The sequence below is a fragment of the Cavia porcellus genome, unplaced genomic scaffold (assembly GCF_034190915.1).
Source record: "Cavia porcellus strain 051 isolate PalLab524CR breed Dunkin Hartley unplaced genomic scaffold, mCavPor4.1 scaffold_31, whole genome shotgun sequence".
In the NCBI taxonomy this organism is placed as follows: Eukaryota; Metazoa; Chordata; class Mammalia; order Rodentia; family Caviidae; genus Cavia; species Cavia porcellus.
This window is the reverse complement of record NW_026947514.1, coordinates 40,950,353-40,967,237: the sequence shown is the minus strand read 5'-3', so window position 1 is coordinate 40,967,237 and position 16,885 is coordinate 40,950,353. Positions and strand designations below refer to the sequence as shown.

Below are 16,885 nucleotides of genomic sequence, written 5' to 3'. Positions count from 1 at the left end.
TTCATTTCCCTAAGCCTTTGCCTGTGGAAGCTCTTATGCATACCCACAACTACAATTTTCCTCTTCAAACCAATCTTTTCATCCCTCAGAGATTTATCATAACTTTTGGTCTACCAGATATACAGCTTGAAATTTTCAAACATCTTTTCTATTGTTCATTTTTAAAGGTAAAGAAGCAGGTTTCAATATAAATTCTGAATGCCATATTGAAATTGTTTTTAATTTTTTTAGAGCCTGAGGTTATACTAATGGCTAATTTAACCTATTGAAAACACACACACACACACACACACACACACACACACACCTGAGTCCTAAGAGCAGCACATTATCTCATTTAATGTAAGCATGCTTTTGATTTATACAATTAAAAAAGAAATACCTACCTGTGTATTATGTTCTTTTTGTCTGAAGTCAGTGTTGGCAAGCTGTGACTGCTTCACAGAAATTTCTTCTTTTTTATCTAGATTGTTAAATAGTACTACTTCAGGTCAATTATGAAAACAGAATCAGACAGAACCTCAACTTTTTCTGCTGAGGCTTCAATCTAGGGCCTCACACCTGTAAGTTGAGCTCTACAACATTTAACCTAAACTCCAACATTTAGCCTAATTGCCAACATTTATCTACCATCACCAACATCTAACCTAAACTTCTAATTCAGAGAATCAAATCTATGTTAATACTAAATTTAAAATAAAACACAGAATTATGAAATTATTTTGAAATTCTTAATTCACACAGTAATTACGAACATGAAACAACAAAATGGCCAACTGATAAAACTACTCTTTTATAATGCATAACCAAAGAAAACACAACAGTGATATATGCAAAGAAAACAACTAATGTAGTCAATGTTACACAGTGTGATACTCTAATCTGAAAAGCCCTTGAATGAAATCTTACTTGAACATCTCAGTGATGAATTACAAATATAGTAATAACACAAGTTTCCTACTCACTTGAATCACGTATACTGACAATACAACTCCAAAAATGAAGAATATGTAATAATTCATCCTGTCTGACAGCTGTGGGACTATACCAGAACATTTCTTTAAAATACATTATCTGAATGTTCTCTTTCTCACAGAGAAAAAACAGTATACAAAACACAACTTGTTTGCTTTCATAAAGATACAAAGCGGTACCTTCCTTAGAGTCTCTAAGTCTCCAATATTGTTTCTTCTTGCTTACATCATGTGATAGATAAATTACTTCCTTTTGTTTCTTCTTGTGTTTGTACATAAAAAAGTTTTTGAATAATAATTCTGTACCTGTAACTTCTGGTTCTGAAGACTGCATCTTTATTTGTCTTACTGATTTCTGAGAGTCATAGGACAGATATAATTGACTTCCTTGAGGAGTTTTACTGAATATATGCTCATTTTTTTCACAAACTCTGAAGAGAAGAATAGATTACATTCAGTATTAGCTAAGTAAAAATTATAATTTTAAAGTTGGAAGGGATATTTAGATAATATATGAATATATTTAAAATACTTCATTTTTCAGGTAATGAAACTGAGTTTCAGAGAATTTAACAGACTTGACCAATACTACTAACTTACTTAGTAGTCATGTCAGAGCTAAGATATACTTTTCCTGATCAAGTCCAATCCTCTACTCAGTATACCACACTCTTATTTTTAAAACAATATGCTTTTTAAACAGATCAGAAACATTTTAAGCCAGGTGTGATAGCACATGCGTGTAATTCAAGTACCCACGAGGCTGAGGGAAAAGGACCGCCAAGAGTTTAAGGCTAGCCTGAACTAAATAGTGAGACCCTATCTAAAAATTAAAAAAAAGTCAAAGCTTTAACCCTAAATAACATGTTTTACATTTCAGAGTACTTTAAGCTTTAAAAAGATTCATTTGGAAAAATTCCAACTAGGATGAATACAGAAATCATTAAAGCAATGTAACTGTCTTTTAAATTTTTCACTGGAAGAATAATTTCATTGAATTGTTTCCTAAATCAAATAAGTAGAATAAACACTATCAAAATACATCAGTATCTCCTCAGCAGATACCTGAAACCATGTACAGTACCAAACACTAAATATATTATTTCCTATATATATAAAAATGCAATGCTTTTTCTAACTTAGGACCTACACAGTGGACACACTGTGATTATACCTTTTGCAGTGTAAAATGTAGCAGCATGAATTTTTTCCCCTCACAATCTCATTTTAGCAACCTAAGCATATGATAGTTTTCTTTCTTAAATTGATATCTTAAAGATATCTTTAATTGCTAACTTAAATTGTCACTTAAAGAAAGTACTTTTCTAAAATAAAGGAAGGAAGAAAGGAGAGGGGGAGGGGGAGAGGAGGGGAGGAAAGAAAAATGAACTAACAAACACAGCTTCTCACTGACATTCAAATTTCCAGTGTCACTACTCTTTGTGCTTTGGGAGCATTTTTAAGTAAAATAAGGGTCACTTAAATACAAGCACCATGATACCACAACAGTTAGTCATATAACATGACCACTAACTAACAGGCAGGCAGTATATTCAGTATAGGTACATCAGATGAAGGGATGACTCATATCCCAGGCAGGACAGGACAGGACAGGATGGCACTGAGACTGCATCATACTACTCAGAAAAACGTGCAGTTTAAATGTTGACTTCTGGATTTTTTCATTTAACATTTTTGGCCCATGGTTGATCATAGATAACTGAAAACACAGAAAGCAAAACTATGGATGAGGGGGGACTACTACATACCCTGAGTAAAAAGTGACTAAAAATTTATGTTAAGTCCCATTCAATGTTCGAACTTTTTATATTAAATCATTGATAAGCCATGTGTGGCAGTGCATACTTGTAATTCCAATATTCAGGAGGCTGAGGTAGCAAGACTGCTGTAAGTAGAAGGCTGGTCTAGGCTGCAGAGCAAGACCTTGTGTGAGAGAGAATGTGACAGAGATAGAGACAGACAGAGAGAGAGAATGACAGAGAGAGACACAGAGACGGGGAGGGACGGAAGAAGGAAAAAAATTTACTTTCTGTAAATTTTTACTTTTTGTAAACTTTTTACTTTCTGTAAATTCTGTATATATTTGCCTATATGTGATATGTGGAAGTGAGGAATCAAGACAGTAAGAGATACTAGGGCTGGGGATGTGGCTCAGTGGTAAAGTGCATGCTGAGCACACATGAGGCCTTGGATTCAATCTCCAGCACCACCTGGCTGGGTGGAGGAAGGGAGTAGATGACAGATCCAGGGAAATGGCATTAGGGAAATTAACTAAGAGTCTGTGGAAAATCAGAAGGCAGCAATAGAACTTGAGGAATGAAATTTAAGAAAAAGGTAGGTAGCACATATAGAAAATAAAAAACAGAAAGTTGATCAGAAACAACAATAATATATCCATTTTTCTCTTAAACAATAGTGGATAAAATTAGCTTTTTTTTCAATGCCTCTATCACTAATGTCTGTGTTCTCACAATTAGGACAAAAGACAAGAAAATGTATGATGCAGCAGATTTAGTAGCACGTGTGGGCTCATCTTCACTCTTCATGATAAGGGAAAAAATAGTCAAGCTGATATCAGGGTGATAAAAAGGTAGAGACATTACTGTTTCCACCACTGCTTTTCCTATTTACTTTGATCGCTGACCTACTATAAAAAAGTGGATAAATTACATGCTGACAAGTTACAGAACAGATGCGTTGTTGCTACCTTACTCTCTCTATACAATATCCCTGGCCTAAGTAAGTAACGAGCAGATGTAAATATTAGTTCATATATTTAAGTATGTAAGCTACTACATTTCATAAAATACTAATAAAATTTTCCCAAAAACTTGTATTAGGGTAGAATTTTAAAGTTTACTTGTACCTTTCTTTCAATTTCTCTTTCTTTTCTGTATTTCTGCTGCTTTCTTCCAGAGTTTCTGAAAGATTTTTACTCTGATAAAGTCTTTCAATCTCCTAAAAAGAAAAACAGAAAAGCAAAGCAAAATAATTACATAGTGAAGTAGTATATAAGATTTATATTCTGGGGGGTATTTACTGTTATTGAAAATGGCTAAAAAGTAAAAATTAACCCTAATTTACATACACCCTTCAACTTTTGTTTACTTCTAACTCAGCAAATATAAATTTCAATAAATTCCCATCATAAAAAAAAAGAAAATGGTCATAAGCAAGGTAAACATTGATTCCTATCAGAGGGACCTAGTTACTATAAAGAAAATAGCATCTGTTTTTATCTCATTTCTAAAATTATATTACTGTTATTTGGTGCCTCATAAGTGTGATATATACACTTTAACATAATTTTTAAACAATTTAGTAAATTAGGTATTCCTAATATTCAATTATTCCTCAAAATCTGCAAGTGACTTTAATAGGTTTTTCTACCTATGTGAACACTCAATAGATGATACTAAAATTACATTTATGAAAATCTTAAAAACTATTTCTAAGAGCCAGGGGTTTAGCTCAGTGGCATAAGCATCTGCTTGGCAAGTACAAAGTTGAGAGTTCGACCCCGGATACCAGAAAAATAAATAAATAAATACATAAATGCTATTTCTAGCCTAATTCTCTAAACATTATAAATTTTCAAGAGTAAATTCTTTAAATTATTATCTTGATTCCTTTTTAAAAAATATTTTTGTTCTTTTAATGCCTTAAAATTCCTGTTATGGAGGCAGGGATCACTTTATAACAAAGAGTGTGCCTAACATAAGTGAAGCCCTCAGTTTAATCCACTGCATCATAAATTAGGTAAATAAATTCTGTTTACTAAGCTACACCTTGTTCTTTGCTCATCTTCTTTCCTCAGAACCCAAAGAAAGCCAACTGTTGCCCAAAACTCAGAATTAAATCTATTCAGTATCTAAAATACATTTTGGCTTCAACAGTAATCACAGGCAAATAAATTAGCCTTTCTCTATGTACAAGTTTCCTTAAAAATAGCCCTTCTAAAACTATTAGCATACTATTACATTAACAGTTATATAGTATTAGAAATATATAATAAACATATACCTTGTTTAAAGAATTAATTTCCATTTCTGCTTCATTTATTTCTTTTTCCAATTCAGATGAATTTTTGGTAAAATTGTTGGCATGTTTAAGAATATCTTCTGTTTTAAATCTCAAATTAACTCTTTTTATGCTAAGGAACTATGTCATACAAGTATATGTGTTTACATTTATAATACATGTGCTATATCAGAAATAGTTGATGTTACATAACATCATGTTACTTCTAAGCATGTCCCTTGTAAGATGTAAACATTAATAACAGTATCTGAAAACAGAAGACTAGTATAAATATTTAGAAGACTAACAAAGATAATTTATTGTTATATATTGAATTTAAAAGTAATATTTCACTGAAAAATCTTAGAATGATTTTCTTTTCATTAAATATTTTCACAAAGTGGTATTTTGCTTTTTTTTCTTAAACAAGTTCATTGTGTCATTTGGCATGACTAATATAATTGATAAGCTTCTATTATTTTTTTCCAAATTCAACATAAAAATTTACCTAATTTCCCTTTTCTTGCTGCAAAATATTCATCAACACAACCTTCAGAATCTAGAAAAATGCTCATCTGGACTTTCAGTTTGAACTGGGTTTATATTCAGTTTCAAGGAGAGAACTTCTTAGCTATTAATAGACATCCTGCATTGTTACTGCTAATAAAATTTCCTAAATTATAACCCATTTAAGAGAATTTTAAAGTGAATAGAACAGTTAACAAGAACTCTACAGAAAACATATCAGACCTTTGCTATCCTGTCTTAAAAAATGACATATATGCCCAACAAAAAATGTGAATATAATTTATAAGGTTACATCATTACCAAAAGTATCAATTTAAAATTTTAGATATAGATACTTAAATCCTAATCTTCAATTCTTCCTACCTCCATCTATCACTTCTCATCATGCACTTTAATCTCAACTCACATGCAACTCCTGAAAGCTCAGCTGTATCTTCAGCCATCAATCAACCTCTGACCCTTGCCACTAAACTAGTGGTGGCGAACCTATGAGACATGTGCCACAGTGGGCATGCAGAGCCTTCTCGGTTGGCATGAAAGCCAAGTTATCCTAGCAGCTGAGCATCAGGTAACACTGTATTTTCTAAACCAAAACCTCTGTTTTCAGGTTTAATTGCAGTGTTGGCACTTTGAAATAAATAAGTGCATTTTGGGTTGCAGTTTGGGCAAAGTTTACCATTGCTGCACTAAGCAGTTAATACACAGTTAAGCACCAAATGAACAACTAAAATCAGAACAGGCTAAAACCAAGATGGGAAAAGAGCAAGCAGAGGAGGAGCTATAAAAATGGTTTAAGATGAAACACACAAGAAGCAAGATAGAATACAAGGAGAAAGACAGCATAAACAGTGGAGTAATAATCTGATAGGAAAGCATACAAACATCATTGAGATGGAAGGAGGATTAAAGTTTCAAGATCATCATCAGAGAACATCTTTCTGACAAACTGATGAGACTTGTATCAATTAAGAATTACTTAACCATCTACAGCAGTGATGGCGAAACTCTTAAGAGCTTTCAATGATACAAACATTCCCCTCCAGCATGTGTGCCACAGGTTCATCACCACTGATCTACGGTATTACAGTGGTACTGAATTAGAATTATTTATTCACGTGTCTCTCCTACTGAAGTTTAAATTCCTTGCAACAAAACTCTTTCTCAGTTTTGCCTTTTACCCTTTAATTGGGACTTGCTTTATTAATACAGATCAAGGTAACTTTTTCATTGGCTTGGTTGCTAAGATATGCCAAATATGTATACCATTTTAGTCTTACTCAAACAGCTTGTTTTTGATCACATGGGCATACTGTATTTGTTGAAACATGTCCCAGAACACTTTTAAAGTGACCTTGAAAACTAGAATGTAACAACAAGACAAATTCATGAATTCTCACCAGGAAAAGACAATAAAAATTAAAAACAATACTTATCTAATAAAATTATAATTGGCAATACTTTTGTGGATACATATGTAATGTCCACTTAGAAAGTGATGGAAAGGGTGCAGGCACTGAAAAACAAAGTCATAGTTGAGATTATATTTTTTATTTAAAAAGTACCATAATAAAGTAACATATAACAAAAATATTAGTACCTAAAAATTCCTTAAGGATCATTTCATTTGTTTTTAGTTGCTCAGTACATGCCAACACTCGGTTTTTAATTTCTTCATATTGTCTTTTCTTCTCATAATAATCACGTGAAAGGGGTGCTTCAGAGTATTTTAGTTGGTATTGCTTTAAAACATCTTTATATTGGCTTATATAACCATGATACATTTTTCTGTTAAAAGAAATGATGTAGTATAGATCTAAAAACTATCACTTGTCAAAGTTTACTAAATTAAGCATAAAAGACAAGTCAAATATCTACTTATCTCTACTTCCCTCAGTACTGTCTGTCCTTTAAACTTTCTCTAACCCCTTCACACTTCCAGACTATGTCTTCCTTGCCTGTGTTACTCATTCCTTAATTCTGTTCAGTGTAACTGCCACTCCCATGTTGTTCTTTCCAAGATCACGAGTAGTCTAATTTGTCCAACTGAATGATCTATTTTCCCTGGTCATCCTAAATAACACCGAGGAACCGATTGCTTCTGGTCACTTGTAACTTCTGAAAATTTTCATTGGGTTCTGAATCTCTCTACTAACCCCAGATACCTTTACAACCATGCCTTCTTATATCTTTCAATTTCTGTAGCTAAAACTATCACCTGAACTAATGTATTACATGTTAGAATTTGGGGATCTGACTAATCATTTTAGTGTAGTTTGAAAGAATGCCTTCAGACCAACTCAAGTAGTAGTGGATGACTACCTATTTAGGCACAAATCTGGAGTGGAATATTCTTACCAAAATAAAAAAAACCACAATGCTTTCTTTTTATTTGATCCAAAATTCATTAACAAAAGGAGTTAGTTACTACAGTCTATGTACCAAGTTTATTTTGCCACCTGTACCTGTATGGTTCATAAGTTAAGAATAGTTTTCACATTTTTAGATGACTGAAAACACTCAAAAGAAGAATATGCCATAACTCATCAAAATTATATGAAATTCAAACTTCAGTGTCCATAAATAAAGTCTTATTGGCTCATGACTTATTTATATGTTGCCTAAAGGTGCCGTATGTCATAACAGCACTGTTGAGTAGTTACAACAGTCCATGTGACCAATAAAGCTTAAAATATTTACTATCTGCTCCTTTACCAAAAGAAAAAAAGCTTGCCAACCCTGATTTTCAACATCAAAAATATTTAATCCAGCCTGCAATCCCAGCACTCTGGAGGCTACAGCAGGATGATGATTACAAGTTCAAGATCAGCCTGGGCTACAAAGTGAGCTTAAGGCCAGCCTGCAGAGTGAGACCCTGATTCAAGAAGATAAAGAAAAAAATTTTTTAAATCTTGTTTTTGACTCAGTTCTCATAGTTTCAAGAAATAATATTCATGGTAAGATTTTTTTCTTTTGAGACAGAATCTCAATGTGATTCTGTACACAGGATGGCCCTGAACTTTGCTGATGTACCCCAGGCTGACCTAGAACTTATGGTGATCTTCCTGACTCAGTCTTTTGAGTGCCAGGACTACAGGTGTACGCCCTTGCTCAGCAAGATTTTGAAGACATACAGTCCTTACTGCATTCCCCAAGACTGACTTATTTCTCAGATCAAGTTATACTACATGGGGGAATTTCTTTGAAAATGTTAAAAGAATCATTTACTTTAGCAGATGAGAAAAGAATAAGTAAATTGCTGGTTTAATCAGAAGAAAAGGATAACAGTCTGAATATAAGAATGGTCTAATATCTTAACATTACTAAACTCTTCCCCCTTTAGCAAAACAAAGCTGTTGAGTCCAAACTAAGTTCCTATTCTTCTAAATGTTCATTTTCTAATTAAGTAAACCCCACATGCTTGTTATGTAATAATTTGGGAAAACAGTGCAGGGAGTAGAAAAATAGCTGTAAGGGAAGTAGTCCTGAGTCCCCAGATTCAGAAGAGATTGGCATACCACATTCATTCTGTTTCCAGAGTATATTTGTGCCTACTCTTGTTACATGCGCCATGTAGGAACTCTAGCTGGGCACAGCATAGCTAAGTAATGCAAGAAGATCACATTTTTATCTTGTCTGTTGCTAGCAATACTAATCTTCATGAATGTCTGGGATAGGGACAGACAAGGAAGATTGGTGATAATCAACTGGTGCCTCTACTTCCTCCATCACCCCTGACAGCAATGAAAGAATGCGCTTCTTTTTAGAAATGCCTAGAATTGAGACATCAATTCACCTACATGACTGCTTTAACAAAGAAATAGCCATTTCACTTCAAGGCTTCTAGTTAGCTCAGAGAAGTCATCTATAACAAACACTATCACAAAGGTACATACTCGGACTGGTGTGCTTTAGCCTGATAGAATAAATTTTGAGAACTTATTTGAAAATAGCTATGACTTACAGTAAGAAACATTATATGTAGTGATATATGTTGTCCTTTGAGGGGAAGGTTACTGAAGATACAAACTATCAGATTCCCAGCGACCCCTTTCTGAAGACCCAGGGGGAATAAATTTAACTTTTAGTAAATACTTTTGACTATTTTAAGTACTTGAACCATTTTTTAAATGAATATTCTGAATTCCAACCTGGTCACATTTCCACAATGTTTCAACTATAAAGAATTTCAAAACCTAATCTGCATCTATTGTCTAACAATGTGCAGCATCACAAAGGATGAATTTTGAACTTGATCAAAGTCTTCTTTAATCATCCCTTTCCTCTATCCTTGAGAAATAGTATTATTTATATAAATCACCTCAAATTCTTTGGGGAATGAAGCAAGACTGACATCCTCACAGTCTTCTTTACCTTCAGTCTGTTCTTTGGATGATGGAGTACTCTGCCTTTCTCCTCTTTATGCTCTATTTTCCTGGAAAATCTCATCTATTTTCATGACATCCATTAAGAACAATCTAAAGCTTCAGTCCCTACCTTCCCTTAAGGTTCAACTTTGACAATAAAGGACTGCAGATATTTTACATGTTTTTAAAATTAAAATATGATAATGCACAACTGCTGTCTTCCAAATACATTAAAATGAAAATAATTTTGATTAGGTGAAGTTTTAATGGTATGCATCATGTTCAAAGTTTGTCATCTTATTTCATTATATCCTCTAACTACACTTAATCTCCAAGATAATGTGAATGTACAAATAAACCCACACAAGTACCAGTATTTTTCATTAGAATAACCCTCCAGTGACACATAAAATCAAATGTATGAAAACTGAAATTTGATATAACTTTTTCATAAGGTAATTCTGTAGATCATTATTCCCCTGGTGTTTGCTTAAAACTGCTGTCATAATTGCTACTGAAAAATACTTTATACATAAGGCAACTCTAAACATATTCAGGATTAGAGAAAGATTTGTAACAAATAGGTAGAATTTCAATGGTACACAGAGTTAAAATATTATTTACTTAAAAATTTCCTCACAATACTAATTTACTACATTTTTGGTAACATTTTTATAAAGCATGTCATGACAATATTAAAGAATGCTGATTCTACATATATAGAGAATACAAAAGAATGCTTAAATCAGTATATATACTGTACTTGTCTTTTTCAAAAGTTTCTCGGTACATAGTAAATTCACCCTGCATGTAATCTTCATGTTTATGAAAAACATCACATGTTGGCTTCCATCTATGGAAAAAATTATAGTTGTATTTAGCATCTCAGAATGACAAATAGAAATAACTTTAAAATGTGATCATTAAAAAGAAATCTTTCTAGAGCAAACAAGTTTACATCAAAATAATTTTTCAATTTCCTATCATCACACTATCATTATCTATGTACTCCTATATTCAAATATTAATATTCAATAATTTACATGAATTTCTTGAAACATTACTAAAGAAGGAGAGGATACAGTATGGCTAGATTATGTATTGTCATAGCATTTCTATTACACTCTCCAATACTCTAACATCAGATTTTCTTTCTCATCATATTCTAAGATCTTGACTAAGAAATTCTTTTGGAATAGACATTGAAAAAGCTAGGATAAAGGTTAAAGAGAGGCTTTAATGTCTTCTGACATTTAGGCTGTTATGCTTTCCTGAGACACAAAGAAAAACCTGATCATAACAAATTATATAAAATGAATATTCAACCTTTTTTTGAAACAAGGTCTCACTATTTAGTTTAAGCCGGCCTTAAATACTTAAAGAGACCCTCCTGCCTCAGCTTCCTGCATGCTGAGATTACAGCATGCATCACTATGCCCAGGTGATACATTTTTATTATGTATATAGAGAAAAATTTTATTACCTATATTGAGAAAAATTACCAATAGGAAAAATCTAAATTTATTATATATCATTCTAAGTCTGTTTGAATATATCCTCTTTTTTCTAATTTTTTTCCAGATTCAAAGAGTAAACATATTCATTCTGGAAGCATAAAAAATGTATATTATATAAGAAAATAATTATGACCCACTATTACCATTTTTAGATTTTACTATAACTATATATTTAATGTTACAGAAACTATATCCATATATGACTTACATTCCTTTATTGTCTACTAAACAAAACTTATACTATAATATTTGTCTGAATTTCTGGCTATCTCTTAAAAAATATTCTCCAAAATGGAATAGAAAGGTCAAAGATTATACATTTATGTATTCCAAACATTTAAAGGTTCCATAAGAAGTACATGTCTCCTGAGAAGCAATTCACTCTTATGGTGGCATATATTTTGATATACACACATCCAGATTTTTCTAATTATAAATAATTATGAATTGGGTTCACACTATGTTTTACAATCCATTTTGCTCAATTTGTAGTACAGTGCACTGTTAACATCTTTCCATGTCAAACATACATCTGTACAATTATTATATTGCATGCCTGGTGTTTCAGTCATGTACCAAAATTCATTGAGCCCACCCCCTTAATACTGAACACCAGGGGCTGGGGATTTAGCTCAGTGGCATAAGCGCCTGCCTGGCAAGTATGAGGTCGTGAATTCAATCCACAGTACCCCACACACACAAAAAAAATGAACATTAGAGTTACTTCCAATATTTTACTATGATAAAAAAGGCTGAAGCATAATTTTTTAAGTTCATGAGCTGGGTGTGGTGGTATCTGCCTATAATCCCAGCAGTGAGCTGAGGCAGGAGGATCATTCCAAATTCAAGGCCAGTCTGGGATAATACATGGTGAATTCAAGGCTGGTGCTATGGTTTGTGTCCAGATGTCTCCCCAAACTCCAGGGGCAGGTTTCTAGAATTTGTGGTTGATTTATGGTCCAATGCTGAATTATGGGTGAGAGTGCTACACCAACCCTAGGATAGGTAACCATTGCCCCTGTGCCATGAACCATCCTGCCTCGGAGTCAGCTGAGTATGGACTAAAACTTGCACAAACTGTGAGCTAAACAAACCTTTCCTTCCTTAATTTTGGGCATCAGATATTTTGTCCCAGCAATGAGAGGAAAGTAACCAACACAGCCAGCTGAACTACATAACAAGATTCTATCGCAAACAAACAAACAAAATAGGGTGGAGGCCAAAAGACGCAAACAGACATTTTTCTAAAGCTCTTCATCTTGAAAAATTTTAGGTTGAAGTCTGGCATGGCAGCACACACCTCTAATCCTAGCATATGGAAGACTAAGGCAATGAGACAGAAGGATCACAAAGTTCCAGACCAACTTGGGCAATGAAGCAACTTAATGAGATCCTGTCTCAAAATAAAAAAAATATTAAAAGGTCTGGGGATGCACTCAATCAAAAGACCATAGGTTCAAAACCTAAGAAAAGGGGATTTAGCTTAGTGGTGTAAGCACCTTTCTGTCGGGTGTGAGGTTTGAGTTTGATCCCCCATCAAAAAAAATTAGATTGGATTATTTCACACAAAGCTAAAATATTGAAAGATTTAAAGACTGAAATTGTTTCAAAAATATCTATTAGGAATTTTAAAACTTAGCTTACATTTAAAAACTCTGTATTCAGACTAAATCAGACCAATTCAGGTAAGATCTTGTAACCCTTATTTTTATCTTTCTCTTGAATCTGCTGTGATCCCTTTCTACAATAGGATGTAAGCAGACAATTAAGGATTAGATTCATTATTTTGCTAATATGGAATATTATCTTACGGTCAGGGATATGTATCCAAATTAGAGCATATGATTTGCATGTGCAATAGTGTTATCAACTATAAACTCAGAAACCTTGAATAAGGAAACTGAAAGGCAATTAATGGAAGTTTGTTTCTTTCGAATACTCACTTACTACAGCTGTCTTTGATCTCCTCACTATGTTTACGATAGTAAGTAATTTCCTCATCTGTTTTATTTATTCTTTCATGTATCCTACAAATTGCTTCTCTGTTTTCTTTAATATCTTCGAAGCATTCTGAAAAGAGAAAATATTTTCTTAAAGCAGAAATCATAAGTTCAAAATAAACAAAAACTGTGGGTAAAGAGAGGTGTATGACAACTTACATGTCCATAAAAAAAAAGAGAGAGCCAGAGAATGGAAAATAAGAGAGATTTGAGACGGAAAAGCACCTTGCCGTTGAAAAGCAGAGAACCAGAGCCAGTTACGATTCAAGACCCAAATGCGAAAGATTTACCTTTCAGATTGAAGAGAGATAAATGTTCCCTGTCTCTTATCTTTGACAGAGGAGGGAAAGACTGACATAAAGTTAATCTATCATATTAATCTATATATTCATGCTAACATTTATTCATTAATCATACTAATATAGGCTTTTGTTTTTGACAAATGTGAAATTTCCATTCATCAGGTCCATGTCAATTAATTATTAAACACACCTTGGATCACCTGTTACTAGCAATCAAAGATAGAACATAATTTCTTGAAAACATTAATTTCATAATACCTTTCGACTGTAGAAGATAAACCATCTTTTCAGAACTACTACAAAGTTAGCAGTTCTATTTTTAGAACTTAAAATACTGTAATTAGTCTTGACTTTCACTTATACTATTTGTTTTTCAGAATTATTATTCTTGAAATTGTGGCATCTATCAATTTTGGTTCCTAATCTTGGGTAATTTCAATAAAGAAAACATTTACAGTCCAATAGTTGAGATAAATAGTATCTTTTCAGTTGCCCTTGATATGTTTGGTTTAATGCAAAACAATTCACAAAATAAATGCAGAGTGTACAAATTTGTTTGAAATCGCTAATACCCGTTTTGCCTAATGTTACTAACCACTATACTAATTAGTGGATCGAATTGCCACAAAAGTTATGCCAACTGCTAAACTGCCCTAAAGCAAGACAGTACATATTATGCTATATGTAAATAAAAGGCTAAAAAATAATCATGGAAAACTACTTACTCTTAATTCTTTGCGTCATGTCTTCTTTAGTACTTATGTCTTGGTGATACTGGAAAACTAAAACAATTCTCTTGTGACTTCTCGTGATCGTGAAAATGTCACGTGTTAATACAGTGTCCAGTGCGCCCTGTTGTACCTACCGAACTCCAGCAAAAGCCTGTCCAGTCCGGCAAATAGCTTGTCATTCATCTTGGAGTCCACGTCTAGAAAGGGAAAGGGAGCCTTTCCCGCACTCTCTCCACGTGGCGGGTCTCGGGAGGGCGTCGTGGCGCGGGCGGACACGCGGCGCCCTCTCCCGCAGCCCGCGCGTCGCCTCAGGGCGAGGCACGGGGGAGGGACTCGCGCCTCCCGGGAAAGCCCTCTGGGTGCCCTGCGTGTCTGCCTCCACCTTGGGTACCCACACCAGCAACTGCTCCTCACACAAGCGGCGCCTGCCCCTCAGCCACCCGCCCGCTCGCCCCCACGGCCGCGCTCCAAACCTCCGCGCCCTCTCGCCCTCTTCGCCTCGGTGAAGTCACGCCGCACAGCTGCGCCAGCCCCGGGCAGCCAAGCCAGGAGATCCCACAGAGCACGCGGTCGGCAGAGGGCGCGGAGAAGCGAGATCACGTGCGCCGCGAGACTGGAGCGAAAGGCGCGGCTTCATCTGCGCCTGCGCCTGCACATGCGCCTACGCCTGCGGCGAACTTCTGCGCCTTGGCCGAGTGCGGGGGTCACAGAGGGCGCTGGGAGGACCAGACCAAGGTGATGTGTGAGGCTCTGCCATTCCTGTGAGGACAAATGCTTTTAAAAAGCCTCTTTGCGCCTGTCAGGACATTTTAAAATATTTTTTAATCTATGTTAAAGAGCAATAATAAGCCAGGCATGGTGGCATACACCTGTAATCCCAGCTGTAGGCTGAGGATCCCAGCTGAGGCAGGAGGATCACGGTGAGTTCAAGGCCAGCCTGAACTGCATAGTGAAACATTGTCTCAAAAAGAACCAAAAAAGTAATAAAATTATTAACTTTTACCATGACAGTGAAAAACTAATAACCAAAATTCAGTTTTGAATTTAATATTCTCCAGAACTTCCTAAAAAGTAATATGAGCCCAATCTACCTTTATTAAACATTTTGCTTCAAATCAGGTTTTCTGTTTAAAAACGTTAATACAGAATTTATACCCTTAGATTTTGCATGCCCAAAGTAACAAAATGGAGGAAAAAAAATAAATCATTCAGTCCTCAAATTGCTGCTTTTTTGTTTTTTGGTGCTGTCGACTAAACCAGTGCCTCCTAAATAAAATATGCAATCTACCTCTGAGCTATATCCCTCCTCAATCTTTTGTACATTTCTCATTGTTATGTTTTTAATCCTAAATTATTTCAATAATTATACAGTCAACACGTGCTAAATTGCTTTACATATTAAAAAGAAACAAAATGCTTTCAGAAGTTTTCTTAAGTTCAGATCAGATGTGCATAATCAATTTGATTATAATATGTTGTGATGTTGCTTACTAGTATTGAGGATAGTGAACCATGAAAGTTCATTTGTTTTGATAAAAATTTAGCCTACCTTTGTGCATATGAAAATCTCTGATTTTTTCCAACTTTATGGCAATACAATTGAAAAAAATTATGTCTTTGTCATAATATTTGGATGTATACATTTTGTGTTAGTGCATTTTGTAGCACAAAACCACGGAGTTGGTATGTTATGAAGAAAAGAGGTTTATTTTGGCTTACCTTGTGGAGGTCTCAGATTGAGAGGTCACATCCTGGTGATGGCCTTGGTGACAGAGTTCAGTATCAGCACAAGGCATAACATGGTAAGACACAGCACAGGTATGTATGTATTTCTCTTCTGGTCTCACTCTCTTCTGGGGAGACACAAGAAATCAGTTGTGGGGACACCATCCTAGTGACTTTATTGTACCCTAATCACCTCCCAAAGGCCCCACCTCTAAACATACAGTCAGATTAAATTTCCTCCCTCTTAATACTTGTCAATGGGGGCTGAATTTTAACACATGAAAGTTTGGGAGAAACACTCAAACACAATCAAACCATACAAATTATGAAATGATCATTACAATCAAATAGTGTAACATATCCACCATTTCACATTATTATCATTTATTTGTGTGATGAGAATATTTACAATATGCCCTCAGGAAATATAAGTGAACAATATTGTTAACTGTAGTTACCATGCTATACTGTAGATCTCCAACGTTTATACCTGTTACCTAAAAATCTCCATTCCCACTTCCCACCTTTTCCACTTGTAATAATCACCATTCTACTTTCTGCTTCTATGAATTCAACTTTTTAAAATTCTGTGTGTAAGTCAGCAAAAGAAACTACCAGTAGATTGAACAGACAAATTTTCCAGCTGTTCCTCAGACAAAAGGATAATATCTAGAATATATTAGGAATTGAAAAAAATGATCCC

The 16,885-nt window shown here is 34.5% G+C and overlaps 1 protein-coding gene across 2 annotated transcripts in view; it reads right to left on the bottom strand.

Annotated features, from left to right (window-relative positions):
• The window catches only part of CUNH14orf39 (chromosome unknown C14orf39 homolog), a 37,414-nt gene extending 22,284 nt beyond the window's left edge, over positions 1-15,130 (bottom strand). The window contains exons 1-11 of one of the 2 annotated variants that reach the window (XM_063240909.1): positions 14,931-15,130; positions 14,592-14,654; positions 14,452-14,508; positions 13,368-13,494; positions 10,671-10,760; positions 7,141-7,328; positions 7,014-7,056; positions 5,019-5,139; positions 3,862-3,953; positions 1,281-1,405; positions 387-463 (exon numbers count right to left, since the gene is read on the bottom strand). In XM_063240909.1, coding sequence (XP_063096979.1) covers positions 387-463; positions 1,281-1,405; positions 3,862-3,953; positions 5,019-5,139; positions 7,014-7,056; positions 7,141-7,328; positions 10,671-10,760; positions 13,368-13,494; positions 14,452-14,508; positions 14,592-14,640 — 969 coding nt within the window. In that variant the 5' untranslated portion in view covers positions 14,641-14,654; positions 14,931-15,130. Of the gene's footprint in view, positions 1-386; positions 464-1,280; positions 1,406-3,861; positions 3,954-5,018; positions 5,140-7,013; positions 7,057-7,140; positions 7,329-10,670; positions 10,761-13,367; positions 13,495-14,451; positions 14,509-14,591 lie in introns of both variants that reach the window. The other variant, XM_063240908.1, reaches the window with a different exon arrangement.
• Between the last annotated feature and the right edge of the window lie 1,755 nt (positions 15,131-16,885).